At 37.7% G+C, this 22,726-nt stretch overlaps 1 protein-coding gene across 1 annotated transcript in view; it reads left to right on the forward strand.

Moving 5' to 3' along the window:
* The first annotated feature begins 524 nt into the window (after window positions 1-524).
* The window catches only part of SLC6A11 (solute carrier family 6 member 11), a 55,642-nt gene continuing 33,440 nt past the window's right edge, over window positions 525-22,726 (forward strand). The window contains exons 1-6 of the mRNA XM_015874825.2: window positions 525-763; window positions 1,221-1,451; window positions 5,083-5,217; window positions 5,375-5,515; window positions 6,256-6,346; window positions 15,847-15,979. Coding sequence (XP_015730311.1) covers window positions 1,232-1,451; window positions 5,083-5,217; window positions 5,375-5,515; window positions 6,256-6,346; window positions 15,847-15,979 — 720 coding nt within the window. The 5' untranslated portion in view covers window positions 525-763; window positions 1,221-1,231. The remainder of the gene's footprint in view (window positions 764-1,220; window positions 1,452-5,082; window positions 5,218-5,374; window positions 5,516-6,255; window positions 6,347-15,846; window positions 15,980-22,726) is intronic.

The raw sequence follows: 22,726 nt of genomic DNA on the forward strand, positions 1-22,726 counted from the left end.
TTTCGTTTCCACACTTTCCAAATGTTCCCCCAGCATTTCTTTATCCTGTTCTTATTACACCTACCCTGCCTGCTCCCTCTCCCCCAGCTGCAGTTAATGTTATCTGCTTTCAGCAGGGCTCCTTTCTGATGTGCCACACCTGAGCTTGAAGGAAAGAAGAGGGGGAAAAAAAGAAAAAGGGGGGAAAAAAAAGGAAGAGAAGGCAGCAAACCAGGCTCCGGGCTGCCGCCTGAGCAAGCAGCGGGCACTGCAGCGCTGCAGGTGTGCGGGGAGCAGCGGGCCCTCCCCGAGCAGCATGCGGGGAGCGTGGGGTTCGGTACCGCCCGGTGTTCGGCCCCGGCTGTCTCCCCTGTGGGCGGGGGAGTGAGTAGCTGGGGATGCACGGGCGGTGATGCCGGCAGGAGGGGGAGGAAGAAAAGGAGGAGAAGGGGGGAGCCGCTGGGACAGCCTGAAGTGGGCGGAGGGGGGAGGCGGGTGTTATACCGTCGCTCGGGGGAAGGCTGAGCATTTGCAAATTGCGGCTCTGAGGCTCGGGGAGCATCTTATCGCCGCCGGCCGGCCGGGCGGCAGCCGCAGCGCAGGACGAAGCTCCCCGCTCTCTTCGTGCTATCCCCGCTATCCCCGCCTGCTGCCCGCTGCTGCTGTGCCCTGCGCCTCCTGTGCAACGGAGGAGAACGGCAGCACGCAGAGGTCCGCTCGGAGCCGAGTGTCGGCTAGAGAGCCAGTCCCTCTCCTAACCGCGCAAGCATAAGCAGAGCCCTGGGTGAGTAGTCTGGGAGATTCTCTGCTTCTCCAGGCAGGCCAGAACAGATCAGGCCCCCTTCAGCACATCCCTTTTTCCTTTTCATTCTTATGCCTGGAAGATGCAGGTGATCCCTGTCGTTTGTGAGGCTATTCAAACTGGCACACCTGCCTGGGGAAGGATTTTTGAAAGGTTTCACTACCCAGCCCTTAGAATAACATCCTACTATGTTTGTCCTAACTTGAAAACCCTTTTACTTTCATGTATAACGTTTTCTTTTCTTTTTTCATTTAAAAAAAAAAAAGTTTTTCATCTTTCACAACTTTTTTGGCCTTACAGAATTGCCCTGATCACTTTCACCTATGAATTTAAGTAGGCAACTAATAATTTGGAGCTAATGATGTGCTAAGGGGCTTCTTAGTCCTATATGTTATTATTAACAAATGATACCTGCACGTTTTTCTTTTGCTCTCTTTAGGCTGAACAGCCATGACAGCTGAAAAGACTATTCCTATAATTAACGGCAAGCCAGAAGATGTTTTGGATCCAGAAGCTTCAAGTACCAACCTCGTCCACAGCAATGATAAGAAAGTTCATGAAAGAGGTCACTGGAACAATAAGGTTGAATTTGTGCTTTCTGTGGCAGGGGAGATTATTGGGTTGGGAAATGTATGGAGATTCCCATATCTTTGCTACAAGAATGGAGGAGGTAAGATGGCGTCATGTGTTTCAGCTCACCATAAACGTCTGGGAAATAAGACATTTAGGGATGTTTTATAGTGATTTCTTGCACTAGTAAGAGGGATTCAGGATTTAAGTGTGTGTGTAGGTAGGGAAATATTAAGTACCTGAGAACATATGAAAAAATGTAATGTTTCCCTTACCTTCTTCTCCCCAAATACTATGCAGTTCAATTTCTCAAGGTTTTTCTTTGGGTGGGTGGGTTGTTTTTTTTTTTCTCATTACTAACATATTTATGTATTATTAGTGGTTTGTGTGTGTGTGTTTTTTTTTAAGGCAGAAGAAACCAGTTAGAATAGAACATTTTCAGAATTGAAAACAGAATTGAGCCAACTCAACAAAGTTTGTCTGGCATAGAGAAGAAGGGAGCAGTTTATTTTCCTGAGTAGCGTACTTTGGGGAGGAAGAATGTTGTTTCTGAAGATGCCCCAGATTTTACTTTTCTTAAGACAGAAAAAAATCCTTTAAGTCAACCACACCCTTTTTCTTAGTTATTACTTCCCCAGTCAGTACAGTAAAGGAGGGGAAGATGCAAAGCTGACTGTTACTCAGCTAAGGCAGCAGGCTCTATATAGGTTAAAATAAGACTGTAGAAGTCTATTCTCCCTCAGATCACAAAAGTATAATGTATGGTATGTATTACTTACAGTCAGGTAGCGGCTATGTAAGGAACATGACAATTAAGGGTAAGCACCGTCAGTCATGTCTCACACAGAAATGAAAGAAAAATAAACATTAAGTTTAGAATCCTGTGAGCTGGATTCAACATTCTGCCACGTAATGTCTGAATCAGCAGCCTTAGTGTAAATGTGTATCCTGCAAGAACAGTAATATGCTCAGTGACTGATATATGCAAAGATCTGTTCTGAACAGGCTTGTTTGCTAACAGTGCTATGCCAGATTTCTTTCTCTCGTTTGTCCAAAAGTAGGCATGATTGCTTGAGCTCAGGGCTGGTTTTGACCATTTTGTTTGCTGTTTCTAAAGACAAATACTCTTGTGGTTGGCGTGTTTCTAGTTTGCAGCTCCTTTTTAACACATTTGTACTGTGGCAAAACTAAGATGACAAGAATTCACTCATTTTTAGCATCCTACAATCTCTAATCAATCTGTTGAGTGATTTGCAGAACAGTTTCTTGTTGACTTGCAAAGTTTCCCCAAAGAACTTTTGGCAGAAGAAAAGGTGAAAATACGTGTTCAGTGTATATTGGATATTTCCTGAAGCCTTTATATGTACATTGAATTTATGTTAGTATGTCAAAATGTGACGCTATCATTTTTAAGGCTATAGCTTTACGTAGCACACTCTTATCATGTATTTGGCTGACTTGCTGGCTTACTTAAGTATCATCGTTAATCACTGCAGCATTCTTTAAGAATAGAATGAATGCATGTGGTTTAATTGGCCATGTCCTGGTACCATGGGAAGTTTGCCATTACCTTCAATTTTCTTTGGTGAGGTCTCAGTCTGTGACCTTTGGCTAGCACCTCTGTTTCTGTAACTCTCTAGAATGCTGAACTAGAATTAGACTTGGGTCTTGTTTCTTGCACTGGATGTAAATGCTGGGAAATGTTTTTTGTATAATACATAATGACAATAAAGTGGTATATGAGCTAGTTATGAAATAGAACTCCTGCTAGGTACAGAACAAATTCAGAAGCAGCAAAGATCCTTCAGGTCTAAGTTCACTCTGGCACTAACAACAGATAGTGTAGGCATATGCTTTCATAATTCTAATTTGCTCTTATGGACAGTTGCTATATATGTGTGTGTGTATATATATATATTAGGGAAAATAATTCAATTATGTTTTTTGTGCTAGATATTTCTTGGAAACTAATTGGTTTGCAAGCAGGAAAATTTGGTATACTCTGATTTTTTCCAGTATGATTTGTTTCATTAAGTTGTTGTGTTAAACTCACTACACTTGTCCATATGAGTGAGCTAAACTTGTTTTCATACTGGACAGTAGTTCTCAAATCAAGGCCTGGAAGGATGTTGTCTTTCAAATTATTTGCATGGTGAATCGTATGTAGAAACCATCATTTTGGATGCCCAGGTGTTACATTCTTTGAAGTCTATGCACTTATTGCTTGAGATGCAGCTGGGGTTCAACTATAAGCAAATTGAGGGGCCGAGCTGAGAGGTCACTCATGAGGACATCTCTCTTGATGTGGTGGGTCTGAAAGAACCTACATGTCAAAGCAGGTGTATTGAGTTGACCTGCCTTTCTAATCAAAGTGACTGAAGCATTACAATTATTGCAGATTTAGAGCGTTCCCCCCCCCATCTTTTTAATGATCCAGGAAATCTATTTACCCTGTAATAGTAGAAATTTTCCATAAGTATATTCAGAAACATTTTGTTTGTAGTGAGATTCTGATAGAAGTTCAGCATTATGGGTGTAGCTAATAAAGTATTGTTCATTAATGATCGTATCAATCTTTAGGACTCCTGTTTAAGTAGAAATGCTATTGGTGGTGCTCTGAAGAACAGACTGATGTATGCAGTTACTGCATCTAGCAAAACTTTTGCACAGTACTTCACTGTGTTTGTCCGATTAAGCCAGTGAAACTTTATTTACTGGTGTCAGTAGAGATGGCCAGAATAGTTATATTATGGTTTCTTCTTAGTGTTTGCCTTCTTCCTTCCTTGTTTCCACCTAAATCAATAGTTAGTTGCTTTCTATCTCATCCTTTGATTTATTAGGAAATCTGAGTATCATGGGAACTAAGGAAAAAGTTATTTTGGCCTTGTTTGTTGATAGGACCTCTGTGTAGTGAAAAGGCTGTATTTCATTCCTTGTTATTTAGGCTCAATTCTAAATTGAATGCTTAAAATCTACAGTATTAGCAAGTGACAGTATGCCTAACAGTTATCTTCTGTCACTTCTTTGTGCATACTTCAGTCACTTCTCTGGCTGCTATACCTAATAACATGGTTAACCATGAAATAACAGAATTTCTGCTCTGTGCTAATAAGAGAAGAATAGCAGTTTGTTGAAGGCACCAAGTTGTACTGCTCGCTATCTTTGCTGGAGTTTACTGTCAGTATATAAGAAAAAAAGCTGATACTTTGTTAATTTCCTAAAATTTCTAGATGACAATGCCAAATCCTATTTACTTTCTCTATGTAAGTAGTCCTAAGGTGTATTTTGTCATTGCCTTTTTACTATCCTCATCATTGGTCTTATCCAAATAATGTCACAGTACTTGGATTTTATTTCCATAACACTTCTTCATCCCTGCTTTCCTCCTGAGAAAAGAAGAGATTTGATGACAATCAGAGCAGAATGGTGTGGCTAAACAAAAATGTGATCTTTCCTGTGCTTGAGAGAAAGTTCAGCAAAGTGTAGCCTATCTTGACAAACTTCAGTACGCTTTGTGTTTTGACTGGGATCAGGGGTTTTTGTATTGGTTCTTTGAGTCCATGATAATGGCTTAAAATTTAACTTTTAATATCTGGTGTCAGGAGTAAACACTTTCTGCACTTCTAGCACAGCACCTGAGAATTAGGTAATGAATGAAAATAAATTTATTGCTAAGCTGTCAAGGATCTGTGATCATTATAACCAGTACCACCACAATGTTTATTTTGTAGGTGCTTTCCTCATCCCATATGTGGTTTTCTTTATTTGCTGTGGAATACCAGTTTTTTTCCTGGAGACAGCCTTGGGACAGTTTACTAGTGAAGGAGGCATTACGTGCTGGAGAAAAGTTTGCCCTTTGTTTGAAGGTAACAACTTTTTCTGTGTTCAACTACAAAACAATGCGTTAAGTTTGAAATGAAGGAAAAAAATCTCATGAAAGCTGAAGTTAAGATGTACTTAAAGTTGTAAGCATTTGTTCTTAAATTATCTGAGTTATCTTTATTTTCTCTTCCTCCTCTCCAGGCATTGGATATGCTACCCAAGTTATAGAGGCACATCTAAATGTTTATTACATCATTATTTTAGCATGGGCTATCTTCTATCTGTTTAACTGCTTTACTACAGAGCTTCCCTGGGCTACATGTGGACATGAATGGAATACAGGTATGGCCTTGGTAGAAATGCTTGCTGTACAAATAATGACTTCCAAGTAACTGATAAATTAGTGTTGAGATCACAACTATTGTGGTAGAAACGTCTGTGGGAATGGGCTGATCATGTCAAACTGTGATAAAATGAATCGCAGAATTGTAGGAATTGGAAGGGATCTCTAGAGATCATTTAGTCCAACCTCCCCTGCCAAAGCAGGTTCCCTAGACCAGGTTGCACCGGTTATGGAGTGAAGACTTGTATTTTTCTGATTTAGGTCATTGTATAAGTATTTGCTTCTGTGAAATATAATGTCAGATAGGAAAAGAAAGTTTTGGCCTATGTTATTTCTGTAAAATATTCTGGCTAAATCCCTGGACTCTCATTTTTAATAGTATCTATTCTCCCAGAATACAGTAAATAAATGCAACAAAACAGGTCTTATTTTTCTACTTTAGATACAAGTTAAAGAGTGACTTTTCACTTGCTATAAGACTAATGACTGTTGCCATTGGTCACTGAACAACCACTTGAAGTGGTAGTATGTTGTAGTTCCCAATCGATTGCCTCTATTTCTCAAAGCAGCTTTTTTAGACTCAGGAGTAGCAGATGTAGGATTTTAGAATATATAGAAATCCTTTTAACCACACAGAGTATTATATAATAAATGACTTTACAAGATGCATGAACTAGAAGATGCTCCAGCAGAAATGCAAGTACGTGTCATTATAACAATTTTGTTGTTGTTTTTATAGAAAACTGTGTGGAATTTCAAAAACTTAACATGAGCAACTGCAGTCAAATCTCTTTGCAAAATGCTACATCTCCAGTGATGGAATTCTGGGAGTAAGTGCACATAAACAATCTGCTTGATCTGACTGTTAATTGTCTTCCATTATTTTTGTTGTTTTCATGTTATTATGTATTTTATAAACTGATAGTATGTAGTTATATGAGTTCAGCTGGAAGTTTTGTCATATAGTCAAAAGATTCAAAACGAGAGGTTTAGCTCTTTTTAGAGGATTCAAGGAAAAGAATTCCATATTCTGAAAGGACATAGAACAAAGTGTGCCACTTACTTGGGATCTTGGCTCCTACTGCTGGAGGAAAGAGCCTCCAATAAATACTAATGAGGCAGAGGTGAAAGAGGATGATTTTGAGTGTTTCTTGTGTTTGATGGTGGTTCTTTTTATTTGCTTGTTTTTGTCTGTTTGTTTTCCCAGGGTGTTTACTCTCTTTTTCTTCCATAACAGTCGCATCTTCATCTGAGCTAACTAATATTTTGGAGTCTGTATGTCATTATATTTGACTGGACCGTGTTAGTTTCTCAGTTAGAGAAAGAAAGCTTAATGCTTGAGTCTCCTTGATTCTGGTTTCTAGTTAGAGTGATAGAAAAGAATTATTTCTTCACAAAATATGGAATTCCTTTGTGATTACACATTTTTGTCTACTATAAATATTTAATTAGTGCATGTGTAGTTTCATACTTGTTCTTTGTGAGGCACAGTTTGTATTAAGACAGGCACAGAACTGGAATTTTACTTTATCATTAAAGTCGCTTTTCTTAATTCAAAGGGGAGTGTATTACAGAATTTCAGGTTAGTGAATATTCTTGGGAGCCCATTCTAATTACCAATCTATTAATATGACAAGCATTATTCTGGGACTAGGTCTGCAGTTAGAGGGGTTTTGTTTTGTTTTCTTCTGTTTTTTACCAGAACAGCAGCAGTTACCTTTGAAAGGGCTATATGTCAAGACTGTTCTCCAAGGGAGAACTCTGCATTTGACATCATTTTCTTGTAGTTAGCATGTGCTTTTGTCTTTGCCTTGATCCCCTTAGCCTTCTAAGTAAGTTATTTTAGTCTTAGCAGGGGGTAGTTATTGCTTCAGTAAATAATGTATTAAAACAATATTAAATCTGTATAAGTCTTCATGTTTCTTTTCTGTTAAAATCTCAACAACCTAAGCACTCATTTTATTAAATTAGAATATGCCTACTTTATCCACTTCCCGGGTAATCTTCTATACTAAACAAGATTTTCTTACGTGGCACCTTATTGCTATGACTTCATCATTTTAACACAAATTATGGTTCCTTAGGACAGCTAAGGCTGAACTATTAAAAAAAAAAAAATAATGAAATCTTAGAAGTATTAGAGTCTTTTTTGTTGTTGCTGTTTTGTGGAAAAGCTTTTCATAATATTAACAGTTTACTGGCCAAAATAGCTTATGATATTAAACTTATCTTGGTGCCCAAGCAAAAGTGGTGCTTGACTTTCCATCCTTGAAAACTGAATGTATCTGCAGCTAGGTCAGGTTGCTCAAAGCCCAGCCCTGCGTGATCTTGAATGTCCCCAGGGGCAGAGCATCCACCACCTCTCTGGGCAACCTGTGTATCACTGTGTTTACTGCGTGTATAAAAACAAACAAAAACAAAAAAATAACCCATCTTCTTCTTTATATCCAATGTAAATCTTTTCATGCATTTGGCTGTCTGGGCCATAAGATTCTTCTAAGAACAAACAGTTAAAAGAAAGTTGATGAGTTAAACTGGACGAAGCAGATGCTAGCTGCTAAATTCAGAACTCAGAGATAGTGATGAAGCTTTTCACACTGCAATAACCAATCACAGGACTGAATTGATTTGCATAATGACCGGGTTTCTTACAATTATGTTACTTGATGCCTGTGAAGGAAGGGGGAGGCACTGGTTTTCTTCTGAACAACACTGCTATTCAGATCCTTCTGTACATTTTGCTTTTTGCAATGTTGAGTCTGCAATTCAAACTCCTCTAAGTTATGGCCACAGTAAATACAATTTATTGTGGATAGGGCTAGCTGGGATAAAAAGTTTTTTGAACTATTAGCATCTACTGTTGAGACAGTTTATGAATCAGAGTGGTTATTATTGTGAGAAGTGATCTAATTTCAAGTAGAATTGAATAGTGCATTTACTAATTGTCAAGCTGATGTTACGTATTTACTTTGATAACTACATAACTTTACCAGTCTTCAATTGCATTTGCAGTATCTTTAAACATTTAAATTATTCTAATTAAAAAACTAACAAAAGGTAGCATACTTAATGCTTGGAGAGGAAGAAATCTATAAAATGCATGAGTTATCAGTGCCATGTGTTTTCTTCAGGCCAATTGCTCTGAGTTACTCATGATGAGGAATACAGCGGTTGCTATGTATTGCACAGCAGACTAGACTGGCATTCTGTAAATGCCAGCAGAGGTTTGTAGCAGGGGCACAAGCTGGACTTGTGTTTGCATAAATGAATGCACAAATCCCAAAAGGGTTATCTTCAATCATGTCTTAGGAAAGGAATAAGTTTTTTCTTTTCTCCTTCCTTTAGCTGGTACTGCTATGTCTTTTCCATCATGTAGACTAGAAGTCTCAGCCCTTTTTAGCTGTGATTAGAAGAGAACTCAACTCCACAGATATTTTGATGACTGCAAGTAAAGATTTCAGCCTCTCTGCTGAAAAGTTTCTAGCTTTTATTACTTCTGTGGACTTGATCATTCCTAAAACTATTACTGGGGTCAAACAGCAACTTGTTCAAATGCAGTGAAAACCAGGAGAATGCTTGTACTATGAAGCTACGAAGGCGTGTGGACTAACAGTTAACTTTCTTCAGGTCTGTACGAAGGATACTGTCTGCTTGTTACTCTAGCAGGTATAGAGTTGCTTCCTCTGATAATTTAACATTCTCTACCAGCTTTGATGGCTGGGTCACACAGTAGATGAAAGCCTAATTAGTGTCTTGGATGGACTGTTTCTTTACTTAAAAAAAAGCGATCACGAATTGTAGAGATAAGAATTGCAGTAGTTCCAAGGTCATATTTTCCTCTTCTTACATGCAAAAACTTCTCATTATAAAAGCAAGGACTGTTATTTTATGTTGGTATTTTTTTTACAGTGTAATTGATAATTACTTGTGGCTATGTGGCCATAATGGCCTGATGCTGCTGAAGGAGCAGCATGCAAAGTCTGGGCAGTTAGGTTCACTTTACTTGCTCTCCTCAGTAGTTAAAAATGTCTATCCCTGATAATGTCTGTTTTAATACTTAATTTGAGTTAGCTGAGTTGTCACTGACTACAGATAGCAGTGTTGACAGCTCCAGGAAAAATAAGGAGCTTAAGGAGGATTTCTTACCTTCCTGAAAAGGATTTGGCATATGCAGCTTTCAAAGGCAATTGAATTGATCAAAAGTCAGTTTTTCAACTTCAAACTCATGCTGTGTTACAAAGAACAGACAAGAGTCTGAAACTTCTTTTCCATTTAATACTGGTGCCCAGGATTCAGAGATTGTCCATTTAATTCCTGGTTTTTATCTCATCCTATTGGACCCGCCTGGTAAAGGATGTTTAAAAAAAGAAGAAAAAAAAAGTAATTTCGAGTTATGCCACAGTTAAATTTTTTTCGTACAACTCTTAAACAGTAAATCTTGTAAGCTATGGTAGTAATGGAGGCGTAGATCATTTTTAGTATGTTAAAGCAGTCCTAAGAAAGAGTTTAGTAGCCACAGATGGGGCTAACTTTATAGCCAGGGAAACAGCATAGAGATTAGAAAATAAACTATTCCACTGTGCTGTATGTTTTCCTAGGTGGGGACAACAGCTGTATCTGTGTGCTTCTTTGACTGTTATTCCAGACTGCCACTGTGGACAGGAATTTGAGATTTCTTGTGCCTGGGAAGGGATCTGGAGAGACAGAGAACCCATGGTTTTGTGGTTGATTCCACCTCAATAGTTTTTTATTGGCTCTGTAACAACAACTTAGTCCTCTGTTAAAGAAGGTCTAGTTGTTGGCCTGTCATTCTCTGAAGGGAGTGACACATTCTTAACGTTTCCAAGTAAAGCTTAGTGAGGGAAAAAAAAAAAACTTTTTTTTTTATTTTAGGGAAAAGAAAAGGATCTGTTCTGAGCAGAAAGAAGGCACAAACCCTTTCCTTGCAAAGTCAAAAAGAGTTTTTCCTGTTTCATTCAGACTGCGACTGACTGCAAGAGTCACATTGTGCTTAATCCCCACTATCCTATGAAAAGTCATTAAGAAGTTGGGCCCAATCCTGCACTGCTCAGTACCCAGAGACCTTCAGCACCTCTCAGAACTAGACCCTTTGTGCATGTCTTGTCGAAGAACACTGAGATGTGCCAGACTTGCTTGTTCCAGTTTAGTTCACGAGAGGCCATGTGAAAACAGCTTTTTGTTTGGATTCACATGAGCTCTTCATCTGGTTTTGCCTCAGAACCACAAATTCTGCCTGATTTCAGCTGAAAGAAGGAAATGGCGTAGGTCTCAAAGTGCTAAGCCAAGGGTAAATGTTAGCCTAATCCAGACGGATGAATTTTCCCTTGGTTTTGATTTTATCTGGAATGTTTTGCGTAACATTTCAAATATACAGAAAAAAATTACCTCAAAGATTGCAAAGTCATGTACTTGAGTAGGAGGAAATGCCAAAAGTAAGATTGTGCAACTTTAAGTTGATGTTTTATATGAATTTGATTGGTTTGGGTTCAAGAAACACACAATTCTTTTCAATAGAACTGAAAGGGATGAATAGGAAGAAAATACCATGCTGGTATTCTGTATTTTGTTATTTTTCTCTTTGTTCATTTTCCTATATTTTGTAATCTTGTTAAATTCCTCCTTTGTTGACGAAGGTATTGATTTAATCAAGACCTTGTAGTTGCTCATGGTATCACTGATTTGGCAATTATAGATTTCTTGATTATCTTCACATTCATTTATCTTCACAAAATCTATGTAGGATCTAATTCTTCCCACTTTACAGAAGGGGCTTTGAGCTACAGAGAGTAAAAGTGTCTAAGTATCAGAGGTCTAATAATTGTTATTTAATCCTCTTTATTATTAGAGCTGTGCTAATTTTATTTTAAGAAGAAAAATAAGTGTACATGAGTCAGCGGTTCAAATGTTCTGCCTATGTATGGAAATAACAATACTTGAGTTTGGAAGGGACCTCTGGAGGTCATCTTGTCTAACCACCCAGTTTAAGCACAGCCACCTGGGGCAGGTTGACTGTGACTATGTGCAGGTTATTTCTGAATAAATATGAGGTAGGAAACTCTGCAACATCTCCAGGCAATGCTGTGAGTCTGAATAAATATTTTTGTACCTTAAAATAGAATTTTTAAGGGCAACTTTTAGTTCTCTGGTGGAAGTTAAAAGCTACACGTTTGTGTTTTGGAAAAGCAATTGTATAATGCTGCAAATAGTTCTCCAGTAGTTGTAGGAGCTAAAAATAATGTTTGTTTGTTTGTTTGTTTGTTTTTTATGATTAGGGAGCTATTCTATGATTCTATTTTCTCCACTAGTTTATCATGGAAATTAGAGCTGCAAGACAAATAACATGCAGCTCTTCTGGGCCATGTTTCTTCAATGTATCTAGAATCCTTTAAATGTGGTTTTGTAAAAATTAATAGACTATCATTTTTAGCTGTCCAAAAATGCATCCATTAGATTTGTTCAGTGTCTCAGAATCGAGATTCTTAAGAACATTAATACAAAGAATTTTTGGGATGACAAAGTAATTCTGAAAGCATTAAACATGACAGTGACATTCATCTATCTCTTGGCTATTTATTAGTGTGGGTACTGCATAAAGGAAATGGGTCCATGAGTTTCAGCAGCCGAGTATCAGTTTTAGCTTTTGAAACAGCACCAGAAAAAACAGAAAAAGCCAGAAATTTAGAGAGCTATCAGGTTGACTTAAATTTCTTCTAGATAATCCCAGTTCACAGCTTCTGCAGCCCAAATGCTGAACTGATTTACGTCACTTGGTGAATGAAAACGTGGGGGTTTTTTTGTTCTTATTTTTTTAAATCACTGTATAACTTCTTCATAGGGCATTAGGTGAGGCAGAGGATAAACAGCACAAGGACTGAAGGTTATGAGAGAATACCAAGAAACTGTAGAGTTGAGGTGAGTGGAATGATACAAAGAAGAAGTTATTTGATAGAATTAAACTTTGAGACTTGGCTAAGAAGAAGTTGCCATGACTTCATAAAAGGGGTTGGAGGAAAATAGGTCAGAAATAGCCAGAGGAGAAGTGAAATGTTCGGGGTTTATGTATCGCACTCTCTCTAGTGGTAAGTACACAGACACAGACATACACACACAGAATAAGTTGGTGCTGCATGTATATATGCATGGTAGTTGCTAAGCGATGTCACGTTCAGATAAGAACTGACTTTAATGAGACAGGTTAACACAAATACTTCTAATTTTCCAGCAGTATGAGAAATTTTAGAGAAGGAACCTTAATATTTTTAATCTTGACAAATCTAAACATTTTGTATCACGAATGGTGTAACATATAACAGTATTAGGACTTCAGAAGGAAAAACTAGGCTGAGCAGCAGCAAATGTGGCTCATGTAGAAATAATTCATTCTGATATGTGTAGATCTCAGAAATATGCTGTAAGAGGTAAATATTTCATAGCTGTGCATAATTCTCCAGTCATGGGATTCTCACTAGTGTGACCATTGGGAATTATCTGTCTGCTGCTTTCTGAAAGCCAAGTATAAAATACAGTGGTTTTCAAGAAGAGAATTCTTACAGTTTGAGATTTATTATTAAAAAAACTTATGAGAATTATAAAGCAAACTGCTAGCTGTTTGATTTTACAGGGTTTTCTGTCTTTACCATTTATCATACTTAGATACTTCCTTCCTGAGCAGAATTTCATGTTCTGAATGACTTTTCCTTTCAACACCTAACCTCTGCTGCTGCTCCTGAGGAAATCACTTATTGTCTCTGAGCAAAGCTTTCTCTTGGATGTGTGTGGTACAATGTAACATTGTATCTTATAGTTTAATTAGGTGTTTCAGACTTGTTGCTGCTCACTTTCTACCGGAAACCTTAAACCTTTGTTTAAGTGTATCATCTATATACTTCCTCTATACTTGCTATTTGGCAGATTTCTCGCTTGAGATGGGTCTGGAAGTTGAGCAGTGCTTGTAGCCCTTTGCAGAACTGTATGCAGGACATCAGCTTGGGAGTGTTTCAGTGAGACCGTGCAGTTGGTATTCACTGGAATTAGTGACTGGTGTGATGCAGTTAATCGTCCGTATAGATGTGCGCAAATCTCCAAAAGAAGAACCAGATCAGATTCCTTTCCAGCTGTCTGCAACACCCAGCACATCTTTTGTCTGTAATTAGGGAATGCAACTGTCTTCATGGTGAGCAGTCACTGCTGATGCATGGAAAGTCTGTTTTTTTAAGACCTTGTAAGAGGGAACGTGTAAGTTGATGTGATTACGCAACCTGTTTGTTCATTTGTTTTTTAAGACAGCATAGAAGAAAGAACAGTAACAGATAGAAGGATGGTGGCAGAATCTTAATTCTGTTGCCTCATGAAGAAATTCTATAAGAGAAAACAGGCAGCATGTGTGCACATAAAATTGACTCTGCCCATTGACCTGTTGTGGTCACCTCCTTTCTGGTATGGACTGTGAGCCAAAAGCCTCAACTGTCTGTCCTGCTGCCTGGGAAAAGGAGTTGCTTGTATTTATTTTAGGCATGGCTTTGAATTACAACTCCATACATCTTACTCTGTGAATAGATCTCCTCAGCCAATGCCAGAGTCAAATGCAAAAGAAAGAGTTCAGGTCCTGTGATTAATTGTAAGTTGGGCTTGTTTTTAATTTAATAGTCAACATGGTAATCTGAATGTATTTTGCTGTAATTAATCTATCTGCATAGCACATTAAATGCATGTACATACAGTAATTAGCTCTCAGAACTGTATCCAAAATCACTTATTATTGACGATGATAGGAAGTGATACTTTGTTTTTAGCTATATTAATAATATTAAGAGTACTTGTAAACCTGAGTTAATTAGTTGTCATTCACAGTGTCCTGGAGAGCAAGGTTAGTGCAAGGCTCAAGTCTCTGGGAGTCGTGTAAGCAACATCTAATAAAGATTTAAAGGGAATTTTGGATCACTGTAATATGTGTAAGGCTGAACACTGGAAATTTGTGTGCGAGTTTGTCTATGTGTATACACAACTTATAACACTGTCAGTATAGTTATGGAAACATAGATGAAATGAGCTGTGACCAGACCCACCCGAGATGTGATTAAAGATCATAAAAGGCCTGAATGGCTGAAATTAATTATTCAGAGTGTAAAATTAGTGAATGACTAATTGCTTCATTTAAGTTGATTAGGGTTTCTTTTAGGTTAAAGAGAATTGGAAAAAAAAAAAAATAACTCAAGGGAGTTCATGAAAATTAATGAAGTTTAGAGGAGTAAGTTTTTGCTTTTACTTTTAACTATGCAATAGAATCTGAAGTACTTGTGTTTTTTCTATAGGCTGGTAAAGGATTTACATTTTCCTTAAACAGTGTACTTATCTAAAGCAAAAATCAGTGAGCATGAAAGGAATGTGAATCCCCCAGATAAGAGATTAATTCTCCTTGTGAGACACTGTTCTCATGAAGAAAACGCGCCTTCAGATTTCTGAAGCTCTGACCCACAGTTTTCCTGTCTGAATAGTAGCAAGTGACTTACATTTCTGCTCACTGACTTTTGCTTTATGAAAACAACAAAACACACCCCTCTCCACATTGTTTACTTATTCAGTAAATCCTGTGGCTACAGAGATGTGAGGAATGCTCCTAAAATGGGAAGTTTTGGATCTGAGTGGACTTTTCTAGTACTTCAAATATGTTATTTTAAAATAGTAAATGCAATATAGATTTTAGTTGATTGTTTCCCTCCCGTTCCCCACCAAAAAGGTGATTTTTAGAAATACTTAAACTTTCCTGTTGTTTCCTACGTAAGATCCACCTGAAAGATGTTAAATGTAAAAAGTTGTAAATTTGTAGTTCAATTTAGAAATTTATGAAAACAGGTGCTACAAGGTAAAAATAAAGGTTTCAACTCAAATAGTTATTATTGGAAATACAATAAAACTAAAACAACAACAAGACAGAGCAAAAATAACATGATAGGAGTGTTTTGTTTTTATCTGTATTGTCTGTCGATGATTCAGAGAGGTAGAAGTTTGGGGTTTTTTCTTTGCCTTTTCCTTTGTACAAAACTTTCCATGCTGAATCAATTTTTAAGTCTCTCTGATTTTCTTTCACTGACCTGTGAGAGTCACACACTTGTTTATTTTTTTAAATTCACTAGCAATATTCCTTTTTTTCCCTCTTTTATATCTTTATACCTGACATGATCTATTCTTTCTACTCAGTAACAAGAAGTCTTCCTGGTTGAATGTGGTTTGGTTTTAGATCAACGCTTTGTATGCAGCGCTATTTTGTTTCAGTAGTGTTTACACTTTTGTACTTTTCCCCCCTTGGTAGACGCAGGGTGCTTGCTATATCTGATGGCATTGAACATATTGGGAACCTTCGCTGGGAACTTGCGCTGTGCCTTCTTGCTGCTTGGACTATCTGCTATTTTTGCATTTGGAAAGGAACAAAGTCAACTGGAAAGGTAGGATTGAAATACTGTGCATCACCAGACTTATTACCCTCTTGTGCCCCAGAACTGAGTGTTATTATTTACCTTTCCTTACGCTGTAATGGTGGAATCTTAAGTGTGCTTTACACTTCTTTTTAAGTATTTGTATTTATAGAGTATATGAAATATTAATACTGAGTAATTAGGAATTAGTCTTTTGTTGTTGTTGTTGCATTGGTTTGCTCCCACTTGGCTTTAGTGATTTTCTTATTCCCTAAATCTTTTATGTGAGGCTGTTTTTGTTTTTTACTGTTTTCCCTGTAGTTTTGTTAATTCTGGTTCCCTTAGCAGCCAGCCCTTTGAACCCTGGGATTGATAAGAGTTGTGTTGATTTCTGTACACATAGTATTAAAATACGAGTTTGGCCCTAAACTGAAGAGGGAAATAGAAAAAAAACCATAATAATGCTGAGGAAAACAAAATTGATCACCAAAAGTAGGAAAAAAAAATTAAAAAATAAAAACTCAGAAGTGAAGATGGATGTATTAGACAAAAAAGGAAAAAGTAAAAATCCATCCGTTCTGTATTGGAAACTCAACAGAGCAATACAACTTGACAGCCTGAGGAAGTCCTGGGACAATGGAGGGGTCACCTCAGTGTAGTAGCAGACATAGACCTGAGTAGAATATGTGATTAGCTGAGTAAGCAGAGGGAGGAAAAGAGTAACTGTTCTGGAAGGGACCTAAGAAACCCAAAGGTTTCTCATGTGGAAATCAAAGAATACAAGAAAAAACAACTGCTGGGTTGCTGAATCATTTTGTTTATCTGATTTTTGGTTGTTTACTACAAGCTTAGTTTGTAGTGAGGGTTAGATATTATTTTTTTTGCTGTTGTTTCTGTATCAGTAGGATGCATTTATAAATGAAATATTGGAATTGTAGTGTGTTGCTTTTGTTGTTATTATTATTATTTGGAAAATGTAGAAATGACTTTTTCTAGGTTTCATGAACACACTCAATTCTTCTGCCTCTCAAAATTATGGCTGTAATTATTTGCTGAATTCTGTTTCTATCTGCCAACTGTGTCAGTCAATCTGGCACTGCATTTTTCACCTAAGTAATTTACACAGATGGATTTAGACAGCCCTACTTTTACCAAGTTGCTGCTTGAAAGAAGCTGAGAGGCACTGTCTAGAGATGCATATAAGCAGGAATAGCTTAGTGGAAAGAATGGGGGGTAGGGGGAATAGACAAAAATATAGAGGCAAAAAAGTGAGATAAGGGAATGGCAAGGTAAATGTATGTATGTCTTTGAAGGATGGACTCCAGGGAGGTATGAGAGTGGTTTAGAGCTCCAACAGGCAGCAAAGAAATGAAGTTGAGCAAAAGTATTTTCTTTTCCATCAGAGTGTCTAAAGATGGATATCTATTCTACCATAGAATAATCTTGTCCCAGAGGTGAAGGAAAAGCATGTATTTTGAATGCACGCGTGTGCATGAATACAGGGCTGTGCAAAACTGCGTACAGTGCTCAAGAAAAACAGCATTGGTAGAAATGATCTGCTAATAGGAGGAGTCTCTAGTGATCTTAGAGGGGATGTACTTTGTTTTAGCATTTGTGCAGTTTACATTTGGATTTTTGTTGTGTACCGTATGCATATTGCATAAGGTTCCTGCAGCTTATACCACTTCCCCAGAAAAAGGTCTCGCATTTGAAAGTGATTCAAGTGAAAATGTTAGATATTTTTCCTGATAGCTGAACTAAACTCTAATCTCACTACGAAAAGTAATGATTTTATTTTGCTTCGGTTTCATTTTGATAGCCACCTTCCTGATGAGGTTAAGTGAAATAACCTGAGATAAAAACATGTCTTGCCCACTTGAAATAGGATGATAAGCTTTTCAGCTAATCAGAATTAACTCCGCTGTTTTGCAAAAGAAATGTGAAGAAACTGAAATCAGTGCTTAGTCTTCAGCTTTATTGGTCTCAGAGGGGTCCTGTATGAAGTAGGTTCATTATATATTTATGTCACTGAGATTGTTTTGCCACCAGCTGTGCTTCTATCTCTGAAATCATGTGGAACCCAGCTGGTTTCTCACACTGAAGAAGACCACACTGTGGTCTTCAGCAGTCTGTCTTTCAGAGGATCTGCTGCTTCTGTTGCAGTAAGGTTATTTCTTACCCAACACTGATCCTTTCTTATTTCATTTCTGCTCCTGTAATTAGTAAGGAAAGACTTTTAGTAGATCCATGTGTGATACTGCAGTTGTAATAAGAACACAGTATATTAGCCTGTAACGAGGTGGGTTTTTTTGTCTGCTTAATGTTCTGATAGAAGCCTGTCTTACTCTAAATAATATGGCAAATTTGTTTGGATTCCATATAGACTCTGATTTTTTTGTGTTTTCAGTGTTTTACTTACATATACATCTTAACATTTTTGAGGGTTTTAAGCCAAACTTTGTGAAGTTCACATTGTGACAGAATGGTTCTTGTCCTTCCACGCGCTTTTCTGTTTTAAAAATGGAGGACCCTGTGTTTGAACTTCGTGAGAGTCTTGACAACCTGCTGTCCCAGGCTGCAGTTCTAATAGGCCTGAATAGTTCAATCTGAAGTTGACACCTGGGCTTTTGAAAGTTAACAAATCAAGCTTCTCACTACGCTTTGCTAGAAAAAAATAAGGTGACAGCTTCACTTAAACATTGGTTATGTATTATTTTTAATTTTCCTTTGGAGGAAAAAAAAAAAGTGTGAATGGTTTAAAGCACAACCTGTTAAGCTGTCAGGCTCTGCTTAACCAAGTATTGTGTCATCTTTCACTACTGAATGCTGTACTTCCCTACGTTACTTCCCTTTTTATAGTTTTCCTTTCTTCTCCTGCAGTTTCAGCGCATACATCATTTGGTTTGGATTGATGATCTTCACCTTTCCTCAGACAGGTCTCTTATTTGCCTCTGTAGTCCCTTTTCCTCTCTCACACTGTCAACCTGCCTAAGGGTAGCTGATCTAGTGTTTTGTCTTTTATGCAGTTCTCTTCTGGTTTTGAAATAAACTTCAGTGGACCCGTGTTGTGTCTAACTTTGAAATATTTTATCATAGTATTTAGTATTGGAAGGTGTGAATACTATTTTCATTCAAGTTGGTTATTGTGATAATCTTTAGGTGTTTCATGGTAGTGTGACTTTGCTGATGTTGTAGAGCCTTCTAATTTATCAGCTGAAAAGGACTGACATGGAACTGAAACAAGGAAAATAGTCAAAAAGGGTACACTGATCTGGTAGGAGATATGGGCAGAGATGCAATTCAATGTATCAAGACTAATGAATGAAAGAAGTAGGTGGCCTACATGAAAGCTGAAGAAGGACTCTCTATCAGGAAGTGTAGTAATAGAACAAGGTGGAATGGCTTTAAACTGAGCATAGATTTAGATTCTTTGCTTTGAGAGTGGTGATGCACTGGAGCAGGTTGTCCAGAAATCTAGGATGGATAGGGCTTTGGTCCACCTAACATAGCAGAAGGCATCCGTGAATCTGGAAGGGAGACTAGAAGTTGGTGACATATAAGGTCTGTTCTAACCCAAAGTGCTCTATGAAACTGCTAGAATTAGAAGGTTAGCAAGACATGGAAAGGAATGTGATGCTGTTTGAGACCTGAAACCCAGAGGTAGACTGTTTCATACCTTTTACACATTTATTTTTGCCCTCCCTCGAGGAGTTAAGCCTTGCTTGCCAGTAGTTGAGTCTCAGTCAGTAGTCTCAAAGAAAATTTATTTCTCAATAGCAGGCTATGTACAAACCTTAATGGATTCAATGAGGCAGAAAGAAAGAGTAAAAGGACAGAAGGAGAAGATAAAAGAGAAAGATGTATGGATGAAAAAAATAAAAAAGGACTGGGGGCCCATTGTGAGGAGCTCAGGAAAAGGAACTAGGCAGCAATGATTGTATCTCCTGAAGTGTCTTTTGTTTTAGCCTAAAGTAATAGCAGAGAATAGCCCTTCACTGCAAGGCTTTAACACTCTGTCCAAGACTGATCTCTGTATTCAAAGAGAGAAAGTAGAACATTCATGAGATGCATGCTGAGTTCCTGCTACCCGCCTCCTCTGTGTGAGGTTTTAAAACCACTACTGAGATTTTTTTTTTCATTCTCCTGTGCACTGAGCATTTAAGGACACCTCAGATTTGTTAGTAAAGGAGATTCTTGTGCCTTTCAGAGTGGTTTTCTCAAGTTTTTCTCTAGCAGCTGAGAAAAGTATCAAGTAGTAAACATAAATCAGAGTTGCATCTACATGATTTCATTCCGTGCTAGGTGAACCTTAACAGTGCAGGCCCTTTTTTTTTTTTTTTTTTAATTAATCTTTTGTTGCACTGGATCTGAGCCCTGATCCACGGCCTATGTAAGTGAAGAGTGGATTTCAGCGTAGTGAAGGACAGCTCAGGGCTCATATGTATGTGAAAAGTTTTGGGCAGAGAAAATCACCTGTCCTGTCAAAATAATGTTTAGGAAAAAAAGGGAAAAAAAGGAAAAGAGGAAGGATATCTTTGGTCATTTTAGTGATAATTCACAGAAATGTTCTGAAAAATTAAAGGTGAAGCACAAAGATGTGGATTAGCACAGGGATATCTCTATAGGAGAAATTTATTGATTGGCTGCAGGTAACACGTAATGGGTTATTCTCTCCTTGAAATAGACAAAATACCCTAATTCTCACATGGGTGGTTTGTTCTTATTACTGAGAGTCCATAAAGCATCGGGATTGGCTCATGAGCAATTTACAAGGCAGTATGTAGGTAACCACCCCCATGGTATTATATGTGAAGGTTAGTACTACATCAAATTCCTTCCAGTGGGAATGCACTCTCAAGGTTATACAGTCAGTTTATCTATGATGTAAAGGTGTCTCTGTAGTAGTAGTTCTGCTTACAAGGCATCACTTACAAGATTTACAAAATTTAATTCTTATGTCATCTCAGTGTCATTGACTGAATCCAAACTCTTTCTTAAGAATGGGAAAACCTATGGAAATGAATTTTCACAAAAGCAACAAAGGAGGCTTCTGCAGTTGCTGGTGCTATATTGGCTACTAAAACACATGCCAAAGAGTTGGCTGCAGTGTGTCTGCTAATCAATTTGCCTTACAAAGTAAAAATAAAAAGAAAGGAAAGAAACTAAAATCATCCTGTACAGACTTGATTGTGTTGCGTCATGTGTGTCAACTGCATGACACCAAGAATTCTGCAAAAAAAGATTTTTTTCTTCCTGTGGATAGAAAAGGTACGTGGTTCTTCCTGTGATAACTAATACCAATTGATGTCAGTATTTTTGCAATCTAATTTGCATGTCACTGATTCCCAAAGTGCTTTACTGAGGTCAGAACCACACTGTTACAAGTCTTGGATGATCACAGTAAGATGCCTGTATTCCCCAAAGAGCTTGTCCTTCTGATTTGGTCTGAATGGGCAGTTGAAGATCTCTGTTGACCTCCAGCTATAAAGTGAGGACAGGGAGATGCACCTTAGGCAGAAAGATAAAACTGCAGCAGAATCATAGTTTTAAGTCCAGGCCAATGTCTTTATTGTGTGATTCCTCCCCTTTTCCCATGCATCACATCAGATCTACTTCTCATACTGTGAAGTTCAGCTCAAAAGCAGAATTAATTTTCAGCACACTGTGTCAGATCAGCATTCTACAGGTGGGCCATGAGGTGATTTAAGGGCTATATTTAGTGTCTGCAGTAGTAGGAAAGTTACAGTGCAGTAAGTATTTTACCTTGAGGTAAAATGTGAATATGTGCAATGTAATACAAGTAGTAGCCATAGGGAATGGAAATGTGGAGAATTTGGACCTGGAGGATAGTTTAAGTGGTAAAGCTATTTATTATGTTATTGGAACAGGCTGCCCAGGGATTTGGTGGAGTCACCATCTCTGGAGTATTTAAGAAGGTGTGATGGGCTGATGACTAGATTGGACTGGTGATCTTTCCAATCTTTGTAGTTCTGTCACTATATATAGCTATTAATAACTGTTATACTTAATAAACACATAGTATTGCAAATGTTTTATGGTGAATATATCTCTCAGCAGTCACCATGGTGATGAAGACCTATATTCACCAGTGAATGAATTGTAAAAAATTATATCATCTTGTGGCTAAACAAACACAACTTCTTCAATTAGTAAATGGTGAGCACTGTTTTATCCTACAAACAGAAAAATCATCACCTGTCCTCTTCCAACCCTTGCATCTTTATCTGCTTCATAGGTTAAACATTTTCAGAATATATTAGAAGCTACTTGGTAGAGCCTTCAAGTGAGATCTGGACAGGCGTGACTAAATTAGCTAAGTAGTGAAGCCCATTTAGTGCCTTATTTGTATATTGTTTCTGTCATGTCTAAGCTCAGGAACAACTGGAAATTCAGGTGCCTAGTAAGGGATAATTCTGTACATTATTTTTGTAGAAATTGAATTGTTGTATATCAGAATTATCAGGATCTCAGCCTATCCTAAAAAGCTATTTAATAAAATTTCAGGTTTCTGTGTCTGTTTATAACTCATATCAGTATCTGCCTTCATGTATATAGTAGAAAACAAGATGGAATTCAGAAGTCTGGAAGGCTCTGAAAAGGACTAGCTTTGAATTATAAAAGCTTGAACTTTTTGAAGACCTTTACAAATTGGAGGGAAAAAAAAACCTCAGTTGATTAATTAGTCCTAATTCATATTTAAAATTCTTCCTGAATGATTTTTAAAGTTGACTTTTACTTGATTAAATAGCAGTCTTT

Source organism: Coturnix japonica, chromosome 12 (genome assembly GCF_001577835.2).
Source record: "Coturnix japonica isolate 7356 chromosome 12, Coturnix japonica 2.1, whole genome shotgun sequence".
In the NCBI taxonomy this organism is placed as follows: domain Eukaryota; kingdom Metazoa; phylum Chordata; class Aves; order Galliformes; family Phasianidae; genus Coturnix; species Coturnix japonica.